Raw genomic sequence first — 16,570 nt, 5'->3', positions numbered from 1 at the left:
TATATGTAAATATATAGAGACCTCTTTTATTAGTTTTATAGCAATAATAAATAATGCAATTTTCATTTTCTTTTATGCATTATCAAAATCACCATGCGTGTAACAAAATATAATATGATATATTTATTTGTCAGATTGTATACGATAATTGAGAATGTTTCTTTTTTTTTTTTAAATCTCATTTTTATACATTTCTGCATACTTAAACAGTATACCGTTGCACAGTGTTTTTCTAAAAATCCTAATCGAATGTGAGAAACACTGGATTTGATATAATATAAGATGGACATGCAAATACTGTAGTTCTCTTTTACACAATTATATATATATATTAACTTATATATGCATTGTCAGTATTACATATGGACGTTTTTAAGAATACTGTTTTTTTTTTATGTTAATGTTTAATATATAAATTATCTATTAAAAGAAATAAAAACCATATTAGAATGTTCACATATCACCAATACAAAATAATTTGATTTTAAATTTGAATAAAATTGAATGCGCCTGCAAACATATATAGTGTTTAAATTGTAATACTTTTTTATCCTATTATTCATTAACTTTTACAAATTTATACACATTTAATTAACTGGAATATACCAGATTGTACTCTAGTTTTGATACAAATTTCTACCCACCTTGTAACATTTGTAAAATATCATATTGCTTTATTATTTAAAGTTAAAATGTAAAAAAACTAATATTATGTATAATTATTTGTAATTTTATGTATATATACCACAATTAATTACGATATATATTTATATAATATTCTAAGAGGAACAACTAGTTTTATAATTACTTTTAACTATTATTTATCTTAAAAATTATGCAATACAAGTTTTTAAAATAAATATTCCTCTTACATAATTTTTAAATAGATATTTTATGTTATATATACATAATTTAAAAAAATGATTTATACATTATGTAGTCTAACTTCATTACGACAATTCGCTATTTTAAGAGAAATATTTTAAAGATTTGTTTTTTAATAGATTTGGTATATTATATTATATTTACTCACGTGTGCTAGATTTTTTCCTTGTTTAAAATGGCACATTTACATTTACATTATTACAAAATATTTACAATAACATCTCATTTTGATGATGTATTTCGTTTCTTTTTATCACTGCAAATGTATGGAATACTTAAAGATTCAAATAGTTTGTAAATTCTCAAAAAGTCCGAAGTTACATAAATTTATAATTTAAATACTTCGTGTTTCTTCATTTTTTTCTATTAATTAAAAAGGCAGTAACCATAGCAAATAATAATATAACGTATAAATATAAAATTAGTGAGATCTAATCGGAAGAGAGAGAGAGAGATAGAAAGAGATTCGCTATAAGTAAAGAAATATATAAATATTAACAAACTTATAGTAAAAGATACTACGTATTTTAAAAGCTCCAAATGTACGGTTCATAATTTAAAGGATCAGGTTGTTCCATATGACCTGTGTGATTATTATTCGCCACCAAACATGATGCATAAACTGCATTGGAATTACCTTGAGTAGATACAGGTGGAACAATAGGAGCTAATCTACAATCTGGTCTTTGTTGCATTATAGGACCCATTGGTTGCATTGATGGTGGTCCTGGTGGTGGACCTGGAGGTGGTGGTGGTGGTGGTTGCGGTTGAGGAATTGATGGTGGAGGAGCTGAGATGTTATGAACGGGCTGCAATATGTTACTACTAGCAACATAATTTGGCACTGAAACATAATATCATTGAATAATTATATATTCTAACGTAAAATAAAATTTATTGAACGTTCTTCAATTTAACTCACTTGTTGTCGGATTATGAAAAGGCATAGGAGTTGGCTCAGGAACCATATTTGTTGGTGGTGGTGGTACAACTTTCAAAGGAACAGGATCAGATTTCTTTTTCCTAGATATTCGTTTTTGTATATTACTCGTTGAATGATCTCTTTTTTTATTATCATTCGATTTCTTTTTCTTATCTCCAGGAGTTTTTGGTTTATTAAGACGATTACCGCTAGCTTGCCAAAGATGAACTGTATGAACTGCATTTCCTTCTCTAAAATATTACCAAATATTGTTTATTAGTACTGTATATATTTATATGTAAATTTTAATGAAATATAAATAATGAAAACTTCGGATATTATTATTAACACTATATAATTACCCTTGTTTTTTTCCAAGCTTCCAACTATGTATTCCTGCTTTATGAAGACGTTCTCTAATTGTATCTACACTACATTTCAATCCTAAAGCAGGAGCCACGTATTTTGCTGCAGTTAATGGATTTTGAGTAGCCATAGCGACTATAGCTTCGTCTTGTTCCTTAGTTGTAATTCTACGACGGCCTTTTCTTTCTTTTGTTTGTACATTTCCTTCTTTATGCCAACGTTCTAGCCATCTTTTAACAGTACGCTCCTATTAAATACATATATATATATATATATATATATATATATATATATATATATATATATATATATATAATTAAAAAATCTTTAAAATATACAAAGATTTTATGAAATAAATATAGAATATATTTATAATTAAATTTACCGATCTATCAATTGCTAATGCAATGGATAATGTAGATAGTCCTGCTTCCGACATTCCGATCATACGGTTTCTAATTTCTACACTAGTTTCCAGCGTCCCTTTTGCTTTACCACCTTTCTTTTTTCTCTTTTGTCTTTCTGAATGTTTACTTTCTCCTTTTGACATATCATCAACTTGTACACTATCTGTATTCGATAGTTGATTACTTTCAAGAGAACTACAAGAATTTGAACTATCCGAACCGATACTTGTGTTATTCACAGGATTAGATAATTTTGATTGTAGGTTTTGTTCCTGCTGTTGTTGGGCCTGATGATCCACTTGAATTTGTGCTTGCTGAGAATCAAATTTCGAATGATGAATACTGGCATCTTCCTGCAATCTTTGTTGAGCCTGCTGTTGCTGCACTTGTTGCATGTGATGTTGCTCTCCTTGACTATGGAGCTCTTGAAGTTGGTGTTGAGGTGCCATCGGTTTATGATTTACAGTAGTTGGTTGACCCTTATAAAAGAAAATATTTTATCGTCAATGAAATACATTGTACAACATTATAAAAATTGGTATAACAATATAAAAAAAAAAGTCATACTTGTGGATAATGATGGCTGCCTTGTACAAGATCGAGGGGCCAATTATTTTGTGCGATATTCATACTAGGATGTTGATACATAGGTTGCGGTTGTTGACTCATAGTCAATCCATTGTTAAATTCTGTTTGATTGTCAGGTAATGCTTGAGTAGTATTTTGTAATTCATTGGTTTGTTCTTGAGGAATATTTTGTTGCACGAATCCAAATTCTTGTTGTTGCTGTTGCTGCTGTTCAGTAGATTGTTTTAAATTTTCTACAGGTGCACCATCGCCGACATAAATATCTCTGGTTCTAACTTTACGTGGAGGATTTTTCTTTTTTTGTATACTTTTGTCGTTCTTGGTGGAATCTTTATTAGATTTCTTTTTTCCCAATTGAGTACCTGTAGGTCTCCATACAGCTTGTTGAATAGCTGCACCATCTGCATCATTTCTAAAATATTGCATACCAAAATCAGATGAAATAAAATAACAAAAATAATTCTTTCAATAGATCAATAAATATTACAATATAGAAACTAACCCGAGTGGAATCCTTTGCATATATTTCCTAGACGGCGTCCAACTATGAATTCCAGCTTTATGCAATCTTTCTCGTACAGTATCAACAGAACAGGTGAGTCCTAAAGCTGGAAGTACAGCTTTAGCAGCAGTCAAAGGTGTTTGGGTAGCAAGCTTGATTATCGCTTCATCTTGTTCTGCTGTTGTAGCTCTCTTACGACCACAACGTTCTCTGGTTTCCACATTGCCTTCTTTATCGAATCGATTGAGCCATCTTTTGACTGTACGTTGCTAGATGAATAGAATAAAATCAAATTGTTAAATGAAATACATATAATATTTAATAAAAAAAATAAGAAAAATGATAATATATTATAAACAAATAAGAGAAAATTTACCGAACAATTAACAGCAGCAGCAATTTCTCTTAATCCCAAACCAGCCTCGTACATTCCAACCATTCGGTTTCTTAATTCTGGGGTGGTTTCATGCACCCCTCTTGTTTTACCCATTGTTGTTATATTAACTTTCTTTTTAAATAATTTCAAGAGGAAAAAGAGAAAGGGTTAAAGAAGGGAGATAACGTTAGTGGGAGAAAAAATTTCAAATTTCACGCGACAAGTGACGTATTATAAAAGTAGGAGGGAACCACGTGACAAATGGCTGTACATATCACCAGAACAACAAGTTTATCCGAATTTGTCCTTATCGTTCGAAAATAAGGATGACATAGATAATGCAAATCGCGTATCATGTATCTTATAATTAAATTCGAATACTTATGCGATAATCTAAACATCATTGTCACTTGGATGCAATAAAATGAATTATGAAATATTTCTTCTTTTTCGTTTTCGTCATCGTGATGCTCTCTGCGCTTCGATGATTTGAGACGAAACTTTGACAGACAGACGTCGAAATGATAAATAAATAAATCGAAATAAAAAAGGAAGAATACTTTTTGTTTTTCTTTTTAATTCACGTCAATCTTATCGGACATTTTAACGCGCACTAAAATCATCTCACAACGTAGACAATCTTTCTGTGTGTGTGTGTGATCGGGCTTTTACATTTAACCGGTTAAAGTATATACCACTGTGTTTTACTATTTTCTTTCTTTCTCTCTTTTTTTTCTTCTTCTGTTCTGTTCTGTCACGTTTGTGTATGCGTGTATTTTTTCCTTTCCTTTTTTTCTTTCGATGAAACGTATCCTCGCGGAGAAAACACCGCGGTCAATACAACTTCAGCTGTACAGTCTCCGTGGAGATTATTTTGTCACGCTACGAACTAACCTCCAAATGTACGAATTTAACGTTATTGGTGATTGAGAAGATTGCATGATTGTTATACGTGAAATTACATCTTATGTTTTATTATCACGTGATAGTTTATTTTTTATTATTTAACTATTCACTCTTTGCATTAATTTAAACAAACGAAGATGTATTTGACGAGACGTCAATTAAAGTTCGTTCGAATGACTGTACGACATCGACCGTACAGTCACCGATGAAAATATATTGTCCAATAAATTGAATTAGATTTTTTAATTTTCCAATCTTTTTATTCGTTTTTATTTTCATTACAATGTAATAAATATATTTTAAATCTTTATAAGAACATTTTATTTATTTTGAAGTATATTTTTTTGAATATTTGCATTATCGATGATTTATTTAAAAAAATAGTAATTTTAGAAAGAACGACAATAGTAATTCGTTCGTAGACTGTACCTGCGATTGACGGGAAAAGTACAGTCCATGGTAACGTTGAAGTAAATTATGCGAGTAGTTAATAAAATATAATAGCGATCTGACTAACAATGTTATGAGAAAAGTTAAAGATAATAAATTTCTATGATATTAAATCATTTCATTTTTATTGTTTTTTTCATCGATCGTTTGCGATCAAAATAATATGATTGAACGATCAATTGGTCAATAATTTTACTGGCGACTGTACACACCAAGAGAGTTATTCAAGGTTGGTTCAGTTTTATACATATATACATACATATATACACATTTACCTTCGTTGGAATTCTATTGACTGGTAGAATAATCTTTCCTATATATTTAATATATTTTTTTGTTTTGATTTTTATTATAATAATATTAACATTTAAATGGATATAAAAAATTAATTGTATCGAAAAGAAAAGAAAGCGTAACAGATGTTAAATAAAAAAGATAACGTTCCGATATATTATCTGAAAATAATTCGATAATTATCCGTAGATTTAATTCCTGATAGAATATTAATAAAGAGAAATTTAATATATGTTTTTAAATTTAGAAAGTTAACTAATAATCGGAGATTCTCGGTTTTGGTTAAATCTAATTTTATATTCGAATAGTTAACAAAATGAAAGAAGAAAAAAGAAAAAAAAACGGGGCAAAGTATTTACTTATTTGATTGTCGGAGCGCAGTCGAACAAGATACATTATGGAGGATAGGGATCGTAAACTGGTAGCATCCGCCGATCAAATGTAACTATGCATCAAAGACTCTGGCCTAGAATCGAAAGAGACCGTGTTACGAATCTGTCCTACAAAAATAATTTCTCATATTGTTAGATACGTTGTTCTAACCCATACGTAGGCAAAGATATGCGTAATATGAGTTGTAACACTGTTCTCCTCGGTAACTAGCGGTTAAGTAGTCAGCAGTCATTTTGTTCAGACTTAAGTAGTAATGACTTATTTTATGTAGACACCACCAATTCTGTTACAGGGATTATACTATTTAAATATTGACTAATCAAGAAAATTCCAAAATCGTTTTAATTAATAGAAATAAATAATGCATACATCTAGGGACGACATGAACTTTCTTGACTATCCAATAGATCTGCAAAGGATCAATAAATCGAGAAATATATCATTCCTTTGATCAAATTTTTTCTAACAAAATTATTGGAGCGTCTATCAGCGTTACTAGAGAAGAGGGTGGTAAGAGTATGGGTTGCATTTTTTTTTCCATTTATATCTTTTTTATCAAAGTGTTCCAAATGTCCGCGAACGCAGCATCCTCCATCTGGCGTTTTCTCTATGCGTCTCCAGAGGTACCTCCCTTCGACCCCCGAACTGGGATACCACCTCACCCAATCTCTCTTATCACGCCTATCATCAGTTCCACCCTCGCGCTTGACGGTTGTGTCAGCCAGCAAAACGCAGTCACTTACATACATACGTTCGTTGTATTCTAGGCGGGTAAAAATAAAAAAAAAATTCAACAAACAAAAATCCAAAGAAATCTAATTGCAAGTGAGATTTACACATTCCTTCTTTCGGATTTTATTTTTAATCAAAATTGAATTTTTGTATTATTGGGAAAACGATTTGTCCTGTTCTTAGCATCCCCTTTTACGATCGACCGACGCCAAGAAAAATCGATCTTTTGAAGAAAGGTTGTTGAAGGAGAGACGCGGGATTATCAAAGCCAAGGATGAAACTCATCATTATTTTGCTTATTTGTCTCATTGAGACATCCTACGTTCATTGCGGGGTACGTCTGGATTATTTTATAAAAATAATTTTCTTTTATTTTTTTTAATTGCATGTTTCGTATGATATGCAAATTATTGGACTATTTATCTTATTTGTTTCTTAATTTATATCTTTTTTTTTTATATACGACAATGTTATTTTTCATTTAATTATTATTTTCTTTTTTATATTGTTGAAAATTAGAAAATGATTAATAATTATCTGACTTATTTTTATTCAAGTTTGATCCTCTTTTTTATACAGGGACAATTATTACTATAATTATTAATTTTGTTATTTTAAAATTGTTATATGTGGATATCTTCTTCTTCTTTTTAAAAATAATTTAAAAATTAAATTTAGCGTTAACTTGTTCCCTAGAAACGACCAAGCTTCGTTTCCGATGAAATGATCGCAACAGCGGTTAGCGTAGTGAATGCTTGTCAGACACAAACAGGAGTAGCTACAGGTATGATCCAAATTTTATTTGAATAATTTTTCTTTTTTAATTTTTTTGTATTAATTGTAAAAATAAAGTATCGATTTATTATTTTGATTCGATCGCGTTTGATTTGAATTTTTAAGAGGACATTGAAGCGGTGAGAAACGATAAGTGGCCGGAGACGCCTGAATTAAAGGTGAATGTCCAAAGAAAGTAATGCACTTAACAATCATGATGATGATCATGATAATGATGATGATGATGATGATGATGATGATAATGATGATAATGATGATGATGATGATAATAAAAGAGAGAAAGAGAGACTAATTGAATAATTCAAAGTTACATCGAGATAATTCTGTTATATGTCGATTGCAGTGTTACATGTATTGCCTCTGGGAACAATTTGGTCTAATCGACGATAAAGGGGAATTAAATTTGAATGGTATGCTAACATTTTTCCAAAGAATGCCAGCCTACAGGGCGGAAGTTTTGAAAGGAATTAGCGATTGCAAGCTGATCGGTAAATACTTGGGTAAATATACATTGATTTTGTTTCTTTTTGTTACTTCTATTTTATTCATTTCGTAAGATTATAATCGTTGCGTTGGAGTTAACAATGCGTTTAAACATTTTTCAATTATTTTATTTTCATGTTGATCTTTAATTTTTTACTTTTTGTTTTTACACCTCTTAAATCTGTTTTCTAATTCATTCGTAATTCATTTTTAATATATTTTTTAGCCAAGGGTGATAAGTGTCAATACGCGTACGAATTTAATATGTGTTATGCAAAAATATCTCCGAGAGTAAGTATTTTAATTGAAAAATTATATTTTTATTTAAAAAAAAAAAAAACACAATAGGTATATATATACCAGGACAATTTGTGTGCGAAATTTTGTAAATAACCCTAAGTATATTTAAAACGTTGAAATATTTTCTTTCATTAATTTACTACAAATTCGCGTGTGTTTTTAGACCTATTATCTATTCTAATGAAATTTCATCGATCCTAAGGGAGCACTACGATCAAAGATGAGTTATAAAAATATTAAAAAGAAACGATATCGCCGAATGTGTTGAGATTTATACAATCAAGTGATTTTACATTCTCATATAACTGTCTCGTATACACCGTAAGTTCTAATACTTTATAAAATATATTAAAAAAAAAAAATAAATCTTCTTTAATAATTGCACCTCACTGAGAGATTTCATTACCACTATCTTACGTATTTATTTATATAACTCGTACATACGTAAAAGAAGAAGAAGAACAAATAGGCTTGATAAAGAAGAACGAACGAGTTATTTCACCGTGCAATCTCAAAGATCGAGCCGGATCATGATCATTAATAATAATCGATTTGATAAAGGCATCGTCACCTAGACCGGCCTTTTCAAATCGGTCTGTTGTAGTCATCAATTGTCAACTGGGGCTACTCGCATACAAAGTAGAACACGAGCGGCATGTGTTGATAAATTGAAAACTCGACTTATCACGATCAACGTGATAAACGTGGGCTAATAGCAGCAATTCGTTCGCACACATGCATGTGCATATATGTATATGTATGTATAGATATAGGGTAAATGTACCTAATATGGAACACCCCAATATAAAATATATTATTAAATCTGTACATTTTTTTGGTTTATTTGCATTTTGTATTTCAATAAATATTTTACTTTTTATAATAAAAATAAATTTTGTTTACATAAAAATTGATTTGGTGTTCTCCATATTGGGTATGTATGTCTTCAACAATTGGTCATTTTTAACTTTGTTTTATATTTTTTGTTTAATCTATTACTTTTGTTCAATCAAACGTAAATATGCAAACAAATAAATGCACGTATTTGAATCAACGAAAAATTCGTGCCGTATACATTTATAAATTGGCACGAACTTTCTGGTCGATTCATTACATGCTATTATGAAATCCTAGCAAGTAGTAGGACACAATTATATGGTCAGACATATTATCGAACGTAACTATTATATCGTAACCAAAGATGCAATTAAGAACGATCATAGAGATCAGGAGGAATCTCAAATTTGGAAGATAAACGTTTATCACGGTTAATTTTCCGGTAGGAAAATATGAAATACTTATGCGAGCGAATCTTCTACCTGATAATTATACACCTATAAGTGACTCTTAATAGCACCTAAATACTCTATACTTTTAACAGAAGAGATCAAATAATTTAAAAAAAAATAAAAATAAAAGAAAAATAAATTCTCACCTCTGTAAATTCTACTTGTATTATGTAAAACTCCCACTTTTGTTATAAGAAGTACATATAAAACGCCATCATCCACATTAGTTTCCGATTTTGTTTCTGCAGTAGACTCCAATCAAGTCCTTTTGTCTTCTTTTAATTTTCAAAATGAAACTATTAGTTTTGATTCTTATAGCTACTATCTTCACTTCTTCAATAGTTAAGGTGAGCGTAATTTTATCTTCTTTTTTTTCTTGATTGTAACTAAAACGAGAGTGAAATTTTATATTATTTTGGATATTTATTTTTTATTTTATACGTCAGGCTCAATTGGATTTGAGGAAAATCACTGCACCTCAACGTAAAAAATGTCTCGCTGAAATAGGACTCACAGAAGGTATGTATGTTAATATTATTTTCAGTATACAAACAATTTCTTTGAGATCAGATGATCTAGACTATATATTAAAATTATTATAATATATTTAAAAAAAAAAAAATATGTTAGGTAATTAAGTATGAAACATCCGATTATTCCGATTACTTTCGATTCGAAATCGGAAATTTCATACTTAATAATCTAATAATATTCTTTGTATTATTTCAATCGTAGATATCATTGACGAGGCAGAAATTGGATACTTTACCCACGACGATAAACTTGGTTGCTATTTTAAATGCGTATTAGAGAAATTTAATATGGTAAGAGAAATTATTGTACAATTTAAAATTATTTAATAATTAAATAATATACTAATAACATGAACGATGAAACTTACTTTTCTTTTTATTATCAGTTTACCAAAGATAGTAAAATAAACTTCAAAATGTTGTTAATGTCTATACCGGAAGTATGGAAACCTTTGGCTCAAGATATGGTTGATGAATGTCGTGATATCAGTAAGTATATCTCAGAAGTAATTGATTAATTCAAATGAAAATGTTAATGTTTTTCAATATCTGTATACAAGAACGATAATATATTATTTTCAGCTGGTGCTGACAGATGCGAATTGGCCTACAATTTTAATAAATGTTTATACTTCGCAAATCCTGTGGTATGTTTTAAAGAAAATGTTAATTTTATCATTTTTAATTTAGTTATCTTACCAATGATTTATCTTCTTTTCTTTATATATAGGCATATTTCATTCCTTAAATACCTACGAGTGAGGGAAAAAAACATTGCAAATTATCGTAAAGGTAAATTAAAGACTTGCGTCGCATCACATATGGATCATGTATACAATTATATCTATGTATGTAAAACATTTTTAAAAATGATAGTATTACTAAATATACTTTAAAAATAGTTTCATTTTTGGCTTTAATTTTACCTGATAAAACAACGTTATATGTTTGTATTTAATTTAATTTCAGTACTTTTTATACGATAACAACATTCAAACAAGAACAATTTTTTAATTCAATATTATTATTATCATTTAATACAACCTTTTTGTTTCTATGTATACAAATATATGTATATATATTAATAAATATATATACATATATATTTTATTATATAATTTATAAATTGCATATATTTATAAAATATTCTATGTGATGATTTGATCTTATATTACATTATCAACTCATTTGCGATTAATATTATGAAAATTCTACAAAATTCTCTTGCAATCGTTAATATTAATATATCAAAATTTACAATGATGTTGTTTTTAGAATAATCCATGTAGTAACTAATCCAAAATAGGAGCGAACATAAATGAAAATGAGATCCACAGATTGGAACATCATTCTTGTGTAAAATGTTGAAACAAAAGTTCTTTAGAATGTTATGCTTTTCTTGGTTTTGTTTTTCTTTTGTTAATGTTCATTATTTGTTCAACAATAATATCATCAGCTCTTGGATCTATGGGGATCGCTTGAACCGATGTTCTAGAAATCGGTGTAGGTTTAGACCACCTTTCTACCAAAGTATTTAGCCAGCTCCACAATTTTTCACGATTGAAAAATGCAATCGTAATTAACAATATAAATGGTAAAGCTACTATCGAAGTTTGATTCATATCTCCTTGATCCACTTTTCGTTCTGCACTAAAAATTAATTTAACATATCTGAACGAAGAATTAGCTTCGAAATAAACAGGATTAGTTTTATACTTATGCAAGCTAGGCAATAAGGATGATTCCAGTTGTATGAAGTATTTCTTGTTATCCGCTTGTAAAGATGGAAAGTGTACGAGGAATCCTGCGTTATACGAACTGCTAATTTTATTTAAATGCTGCGTATCCAATTTGGATATGTGTATTGGTGAGTCTGGCATGTCTTCCCTACATAATTTCACTTTTAAGGTACGATAATGTTCTGGTTGAATTGAAATAACATAAGCGGAAATATCTGTACGTGAAATTGGATGGAAAGCGATTAATCTAAGTCCGTGAATATCTTCATCTGTTTGTATCATCAATGAACTAGGACTTGTACGTTGAATATGACTATTTGCTTCTACGTTAGATTTCAAACGTAATATATATGTACACTATTAAACAAATAATAAATTAATATTAATATATATATATATATATATATATATATATTTAAATTTGATTATTTTTCGAAATAATTTAATATACTTACTAATGGTTGAAGGCCTCTAATTCTAAAAGTACCGTTCTCTTCGGTAGTTGCTTCTTCTTGAAGATTGGAACAATCTCCTTGACCTTGAGCTTCAACCAATAATCCCGCTTCCGGTTCACCGTTTAATGACGTTACTGATCCGTAAGCACTAAATGCAACTCTGTTACCAAATAAATTTACAACGACAGTAGCACCTTCGGCTACATTAATCATTTTCGATGGTGGCTCAAATCTATATTCCTTCATCATTGGTCTTAGATAATATTCTCCGGGTGATAATGAATTGAAAATTAATTTTCCTTCGTCACTCGTTATACTATTTTTACGATAATTTTGCCCACCGGAGAGAGAAAGTAAAACTCCCTGTTAATACGATCAAAATATTTCATTTGTTATTATTATATGAAAAATAATATTTGCAATATAAATAAATGATTATTTTACCTGTAATGACGAATTATCTGCTTGATCGTATACTTGCACTATTATTTCAGCTAATTTTCGTGCTAAAAATACTCCTTTACTGTCTGATTCCGTTATTACAAAACCTTCCTTTTCAGCTGTAACACTAATTGGAAAATGAATGTAGTAGAATTTAAAAATGTGTTATAAAATAATGTTTTATAAGAATATATGTTTACCTATATTCTATTTTTCCATCCAACGGGCCAACACTGTAAGTTCCTTCTTTTTTTGTAATAATTGTATGCATAGGAGATTCTTTATCCTTGCCAAATATTTGTACCGTCACACCTTCTAAAGGAGGTGAAATTTTTCCTGCTATGATCTAACCAATGATATCTTTTTTTATTATTCGTCGTTTCGATAAATTATATTAAATATGAATAATTATTATACCACTCCTAAATCCCCGGTGAAAGTTGCAATATCGTTATGACATTCATTTACTCCAAGAACTTTAACGGACGGTGGATTAAATAAAAGCATATCTGATAGGGGAGTAATAATGTAAACGTTATCAGTCTTCGTTGTAAATTCAAACTCGTATTTAAAATTATTTCCTTTCTTTATATATTTAAGTGGGCCGATTCTATCAAAAAATGCAATGTATTAAATTAAACGTATAAATTATCAAATTATTAAGAAAATAATTGTTTATGCATTTACATAATATTGCCGCTTGTACTTTCAATTTTAACTTTGACTCCATCCAATGCACTCGAACTAATGATATTTCCTAGATGACGATGTTCGGTAGACGTTAAAATAATTGGGGATGAATTACTCGTATCCCAAACAAATGTTTCCTTATCGTATACATGACAACCTTTAGGTGTAAAACTATATTCTCCAGACTTTGAGACGCAATGTCTTGTACTACCTTTGGATAACACTAAAGATGATTTTTTACTTTCACCCGGTGCAACATATTCGACTGTTGTTTCATGAGAAGAAATAAAAGTAATTGAGAAACCAGTCTGTTCGAAAGGAGGTACTTCAAAACGTTCAGACGTTATAGAAATTCTATAATTATTATGTTTCCAACAAAATACATCATTGTCTACTAAAACTTCATAATATCCTGGTAGTACATCGGTGAATTTGTATTGACCACCTGCATTAAAGAAAGTAACTTCAAAGACAGAGACAGTAATATCAATTACATTTAAATATTATATTAATAACAAATGTATTTAATGGCTGGTACTATAAAGAATGGTATAAAGAATATGCTTTATTATTTTTTTAAAACACATTGTTGAAAGTAATTAAACGATGCTACCTTGACATTAATCTACATTTGTTATTTAAACATTTTATATTAGGAATATTTATTTATATTTTGTTATTTAATCTCACCTTTAGTTTGGTAAGTTTTTATTGTAACTCCGTCGAGTACTTTAAGTGTTACCGAAGTTTGACTGCAATCTATTCCTGGCAAACATTGGACTGTGCCGATTAAAGTTGCTTTCAGTTGTAGGAAATTGACTTCATTAATTGATTCGGATGATACAGCAATAAATTGTTCCAAAGGAAAGAATCTGTTATAATATAAAGAAACAAATATTCATTTTTAATTTCAATTCAAATTCATATATTATATAAAAAATACTCACTGTAAACCTTTTGTTTTTTCTTCATTACTGACGATTACGCTTAATTTATAATTATCAGGTTTTAGATATAAACAGTATTCTCCAGTTTTTTCATTTGCATCTACTTCTTTTTGAAATGTACCGGCAACATTTTGTATAGCAACTTTACGGAAATGTAAAGTACCTTTTGCAGATAATGTTACTTTTCCGCAAACTTTATATGTTAATGGTATTAAAACTGGTAATTCGGGTGAGCTTGGGGAAACTTTGACTGTTCTCTCCTCAAACTGTACATTACCTAAACATGAGCATATCGTTAGTATTACTTTCATAGAAAATACATTATACAAATGATTTTTTACTAACTAGCTTCTGCTTTTAAAGTATATTGTCCAGCTTTGACATTATCCACTGTATATTTTCCATCTTCATTAGTCATAGCTACTTCTTTTCCAGCGAATATAATTTTTGCTTTTGCTAATGGTCTACCATCTGTTGACATACGAACTATGCCAGTTACCGTAAAACCAGTAACTTTAAAATCTTGCGGCAATATCAGACTGTTATGATTAACTTTGAACAACAATTCAGGTGGTTGAACATCGAATTTAGTGTGAGCACTAGGATAATGTGGTACAAGTTTGTAATCACCGGGTGACAATGCAGGAAAAATAAATTTTCCACTTTTATCAGATGTAACATGACAAAGTGGATTTTTAGATTCAAATCCTTTAACCGGTATAGTTTCACACTTCATAGCAGCCCCATTCTGTATAATTAAATAAATATTAATATTTTATATTGAAATAAAGTTTTTATTAATGATAAATCTCACCCCAAAAAGTATGAAGGATACACCGCTAACTGGTTCATTTTCACTTGTAACTTGACCTTTTACATCGTATCCAAATATTACTAAACTACCATCTGGAAGTTCAGCATTACCTTCTTGTACAGTTACTTCAACTGTACCTTGTTTTATTATCCACCTTGATTAATACAATGATATAATATTCTCCAGTATAATATAAACACAGTTGTAATATAAAATACATACGAAGGATGAGATGCGACGAGTATATATTTTCCTGGTTGAATAGGCGTAAAATAAAATGTTCCGCCATCAGCAGTCTTAGTTGATCTAACTATGGTTTCTCTATCAGTAGCATTATATAATGAAACAGTAACATCTTTTGGACCGGATAAAGAATTATAACTAGTTACCTAAGAATAGGTCATTATGATTATTACAACTATTTACAGATACACTATTTTTCAAATAAAATCATTGTTTAAATAGAATAAATTACCTTGCCAGTTATACCAAAACCTTTGAAGGTAAAATTAATATCTTTTCCTTGACTGCAAATATCAGTAGAACCATCTACGTTTAAATTAACTTCCATGGGATCGAAACTCCAACCTCTTGGAGGATCTATCTAATATTAAATATTTTAATATAAAATATTAGTCAATATGTCAAAGAAATGATTTTAAAATCTGTATGTGGTATACCTTTAAAATATATTCTCCTTTATCGTAGAGTGGTAAAAAATAATATCCATTATTCGGTGCACATTCTGTTTCATCTTTTAAACTACCACCTTTGGTATACCTAATACATAAAAATTGATTAATTAATTTTTCAATTAATTTGATAATATGCATAATTTTATAACCTCTCTATATAATAATACGTATATTTACAATTTAATATGAACTTTGGTAAAGTCTATCTCGGCGTGACTTTTTAAAAATCCACCACATCCTAAAATATCTTGCGTAATTATTTCAATAAATAAATTGTTAAAATAAATAAAGAAAATAAAAAAATTAAATTCCTTTTTTAACAACTTCATTGTGCTCTTGATGGTTACTACTAAAGTGAAACTGTCTCTATGACATAACCTAATTTTGATACGCATGCGCTATCTGGCATGTATTGTTGTCAGGTTAGAAATATTTGTTGATATCAATAAAGACAAGAGAACTTAAATGAAATATTAAAAGTATTAAAACATCTAGAATAAAAGAAAAGGAAGAGAAAAAAGAAGTGATTTAGTTTTTAAATCTGTGTTAAAAATTGTTCCTAAATAAA

General features: G+C 29.2%; 4 protein-coding genes across 5 annotated transcripts; 2 read left to right on the top strand and 2 right to left on the bottom strand.

Moving 5' to 3' along the window:
• LOC107067885 (uncharacterized) lies at positions 1-5,630 on the bottom strand. The gene is made up of 7 exons (XM_015323798.2): positions 4,047-5,630; positions 3,671-3,939; positions 3,148-3,580; positions 2,559-3,059; positions 2,170-2,420; positions 1,808-2,058; positions 1-1,729 (listed from the first exon to the last, which is right to left on the bottom strand). Exons 1-7 carry the CDS (start codon positions 4,158-4,160, stop codon positions 1,413-1,415), a joined length of 2,136 nt encoding a protein of 711 aa, XP_015179284.1. The 5' UTR covers positions 4,161-5,630; the 3' UTR covers positions 1-1,412.
• A 1,123-nt stretch (positions 5,631-6,753) lies between these two features.
• Positions 6,754-8,783, top strand: Obp10 (odorant binding protein 10). The gene is made up of 7 exons (XM_015323796.2): positions 6,754-6,914; positions 7,005-7,155; positions 7,518-7,605; positions 7,722-7,774; positions 7,960-8,116; positions 8,326-8,390; positions 8,563-8,783. The coding sequence occupies exons 2-7, from the start codon at positions 7,096-7,098 to the stop codon at positions 8,578-8,580; spliced, it is 441 nt and encodes a 146-aa protein (XP_015179282.1). The 5' UTR covers positions 6,754-6,914; positions 7,005-7,095; the 3' UTR covers positions 8,581-8,783.
• Positions 8,784-8,923: 140 nt separating this feature from the next.
• On the top strand, positions 8,924-11,128 carry Obp11 (odorant binding protein 11). 2 transcript variants are annotated; one of them, XM_015323797.2, is made up of 6 exons: positions 8,924-10,035; positions 10,135-10,207; positions 10,424-10,512; positions 10,608-10,710; positions 10,804-10,868; positions 10,952-11,128. In XM_015323797.2, exons 1-6 carry the CDS (start codon positions 9,979-9,981, stop codon positions 10,967-10,969), a joined length of 405 nt encoding a protein of 134 aa, XP_015179283.1. In that variant the 5' UTR covers positions 8,924-9,978; the 3' UTR covers positions 10,970-11,128. The 2 variants fall into 2 exon arrangements, with proteins under 2 accessions (XP_015179283.1, XP_089028386.1); XM_089172260.1 differs by having other exon boundaries at positions 10,804-11,128.
• Positions 11,129-11,225: 97 nt separating this feature from the next.
• LOC107067879 (BOS complex subunit NOMO1) lies at positions 11,226-16,397 on the bottom strand. Its single transcript, XM_015323787.2, has 14 exons — positions 16,180-16,397; positions 15,988-16,087; positions 15,783-15,911; positions 15,530-15,696; positions 15,308-15,461; positions 14,839-15,241; positions 14,494-14,770; positions 14,237-14,418; positions 13,544-13,991; positions 13,274-13,466; positions 13,057-13,202; positions 12,860-12,983; positions 12,416-12,778; positions 11,226-12,317 (listed from the first exon to the last, which is right to left on the bottom strand). The coding sequence occupies exons 1-14, from the start codon at positions 16,395-16,397 to the stop codon at positions 11,610-11,612; spliced, it is 3,612 nt and encodes a 1,203-aa protein (XP_015179273.1). The 3' UTR covers positions 11,226-11,609.
• Between the last annotated feature and the right edge of the window lie 173 nt (positions 16,398-16,570).

Source organism: Polistes dominula, unplaced genomic scaffold (genome assembly GCF_049000335.1).
Source record: "Polistes dominula isolate Pdom_NZ unplaced genomic scaffold, Pdom_raw_medaka contig_73, whole genome shotgun sequence".
NCBI lineage: Eukaryota > Metazoa > Arthropoda > Insecta > Hymenoptera > Vespidae > Polistes > Polistes dominula.
Note: the sequence above shows the minus strand (reverse complement) of the source record. Positions and strands in the feature narration are given on the sequence as shown.

Bases quoted from the DNA above. Each gene is read 5' to 3' on its own strand.
- LOC107067885 (XM_015323798.2), bottom strand. From the start codon at position 4,160: ATGGGTAAAACAAGAGGGGTGCATGAAACCACCCCAGAATTAAGAAAC. The intron at 3,060-3,147 runs GTATGACTTTTT...TTCTTTTATAAG, and splicing joins GCAGCCATCATTATCCACAA to GGTCAACCAACTACTGTAAA. The intron at 2,421-2,558 runs GTAAATTTAATT...TGTATTTAATAG, and splicing joins CATTAGCAATTGATAGATCG to GAGCGTACTGTTAAAAGATG.
- LOC107067879 (XM_015323787.2), bottom strand. From the start codon at position 16,397: ATGCGTATCAAAATTAGGTTATGTCATAGAGACAGTTTCACTTTAGTA. The intron at 15,242-15,307 runs GTGAGATTTATC...TTAATTATACAG, and splicing joins TATCCTTCATACTTTTTGGG to AATGGGGCTGCTATGAAGTG. The intron at 13,992-14,236 runs GTGAGATTAAAT...TCTTTAATGCAG, and splicing joins AAAAACTTACCAAACTAAAG to GTGGTCAATACAAATTCACC.
- Obp11 (XM_089172260.1), top strand. From the start codon at position 9,979: ATGAAACTATTAGTTTTGATTCTTATAGCTACTATCTTCACTTCTTCA. The intron at 10,513-10,607 runs GTAAGAGAAATT...TTTTATTATCAG, and splicing joins TATTAGAGAAATTTAATATG to TTTACCAAAGATAGTAAAAT. The intron at 10,711-10,803 runs GTAAGTATATCT...TATTATTTTCAG, and splicing joins TGATGAATGTCGTGATATCA to CTGGTGCTGACAGATGCGAA.
- Obp10 (XM_015323796.2), top strand. From the start codon at position 7,096: ATGAAACTCATCATTATTTTGCTTATTTGTCTCATTGAGACATCCTAC. The intron at 7,156-7,517 runs GTACGTCTGGAT...CTTGTTCCCTAG, and splicing joins CATCCTACGTTCATTGCGGG to AAACGACCAAGCTTCGTTTC. The intron at 7,775-7,959 runs GTGAATGTCCAA...TGTCGATTGCAG, and splicing joins CGGAGACGCCTGAATTAAAG to TGTTACATGTATTGCCTCTG.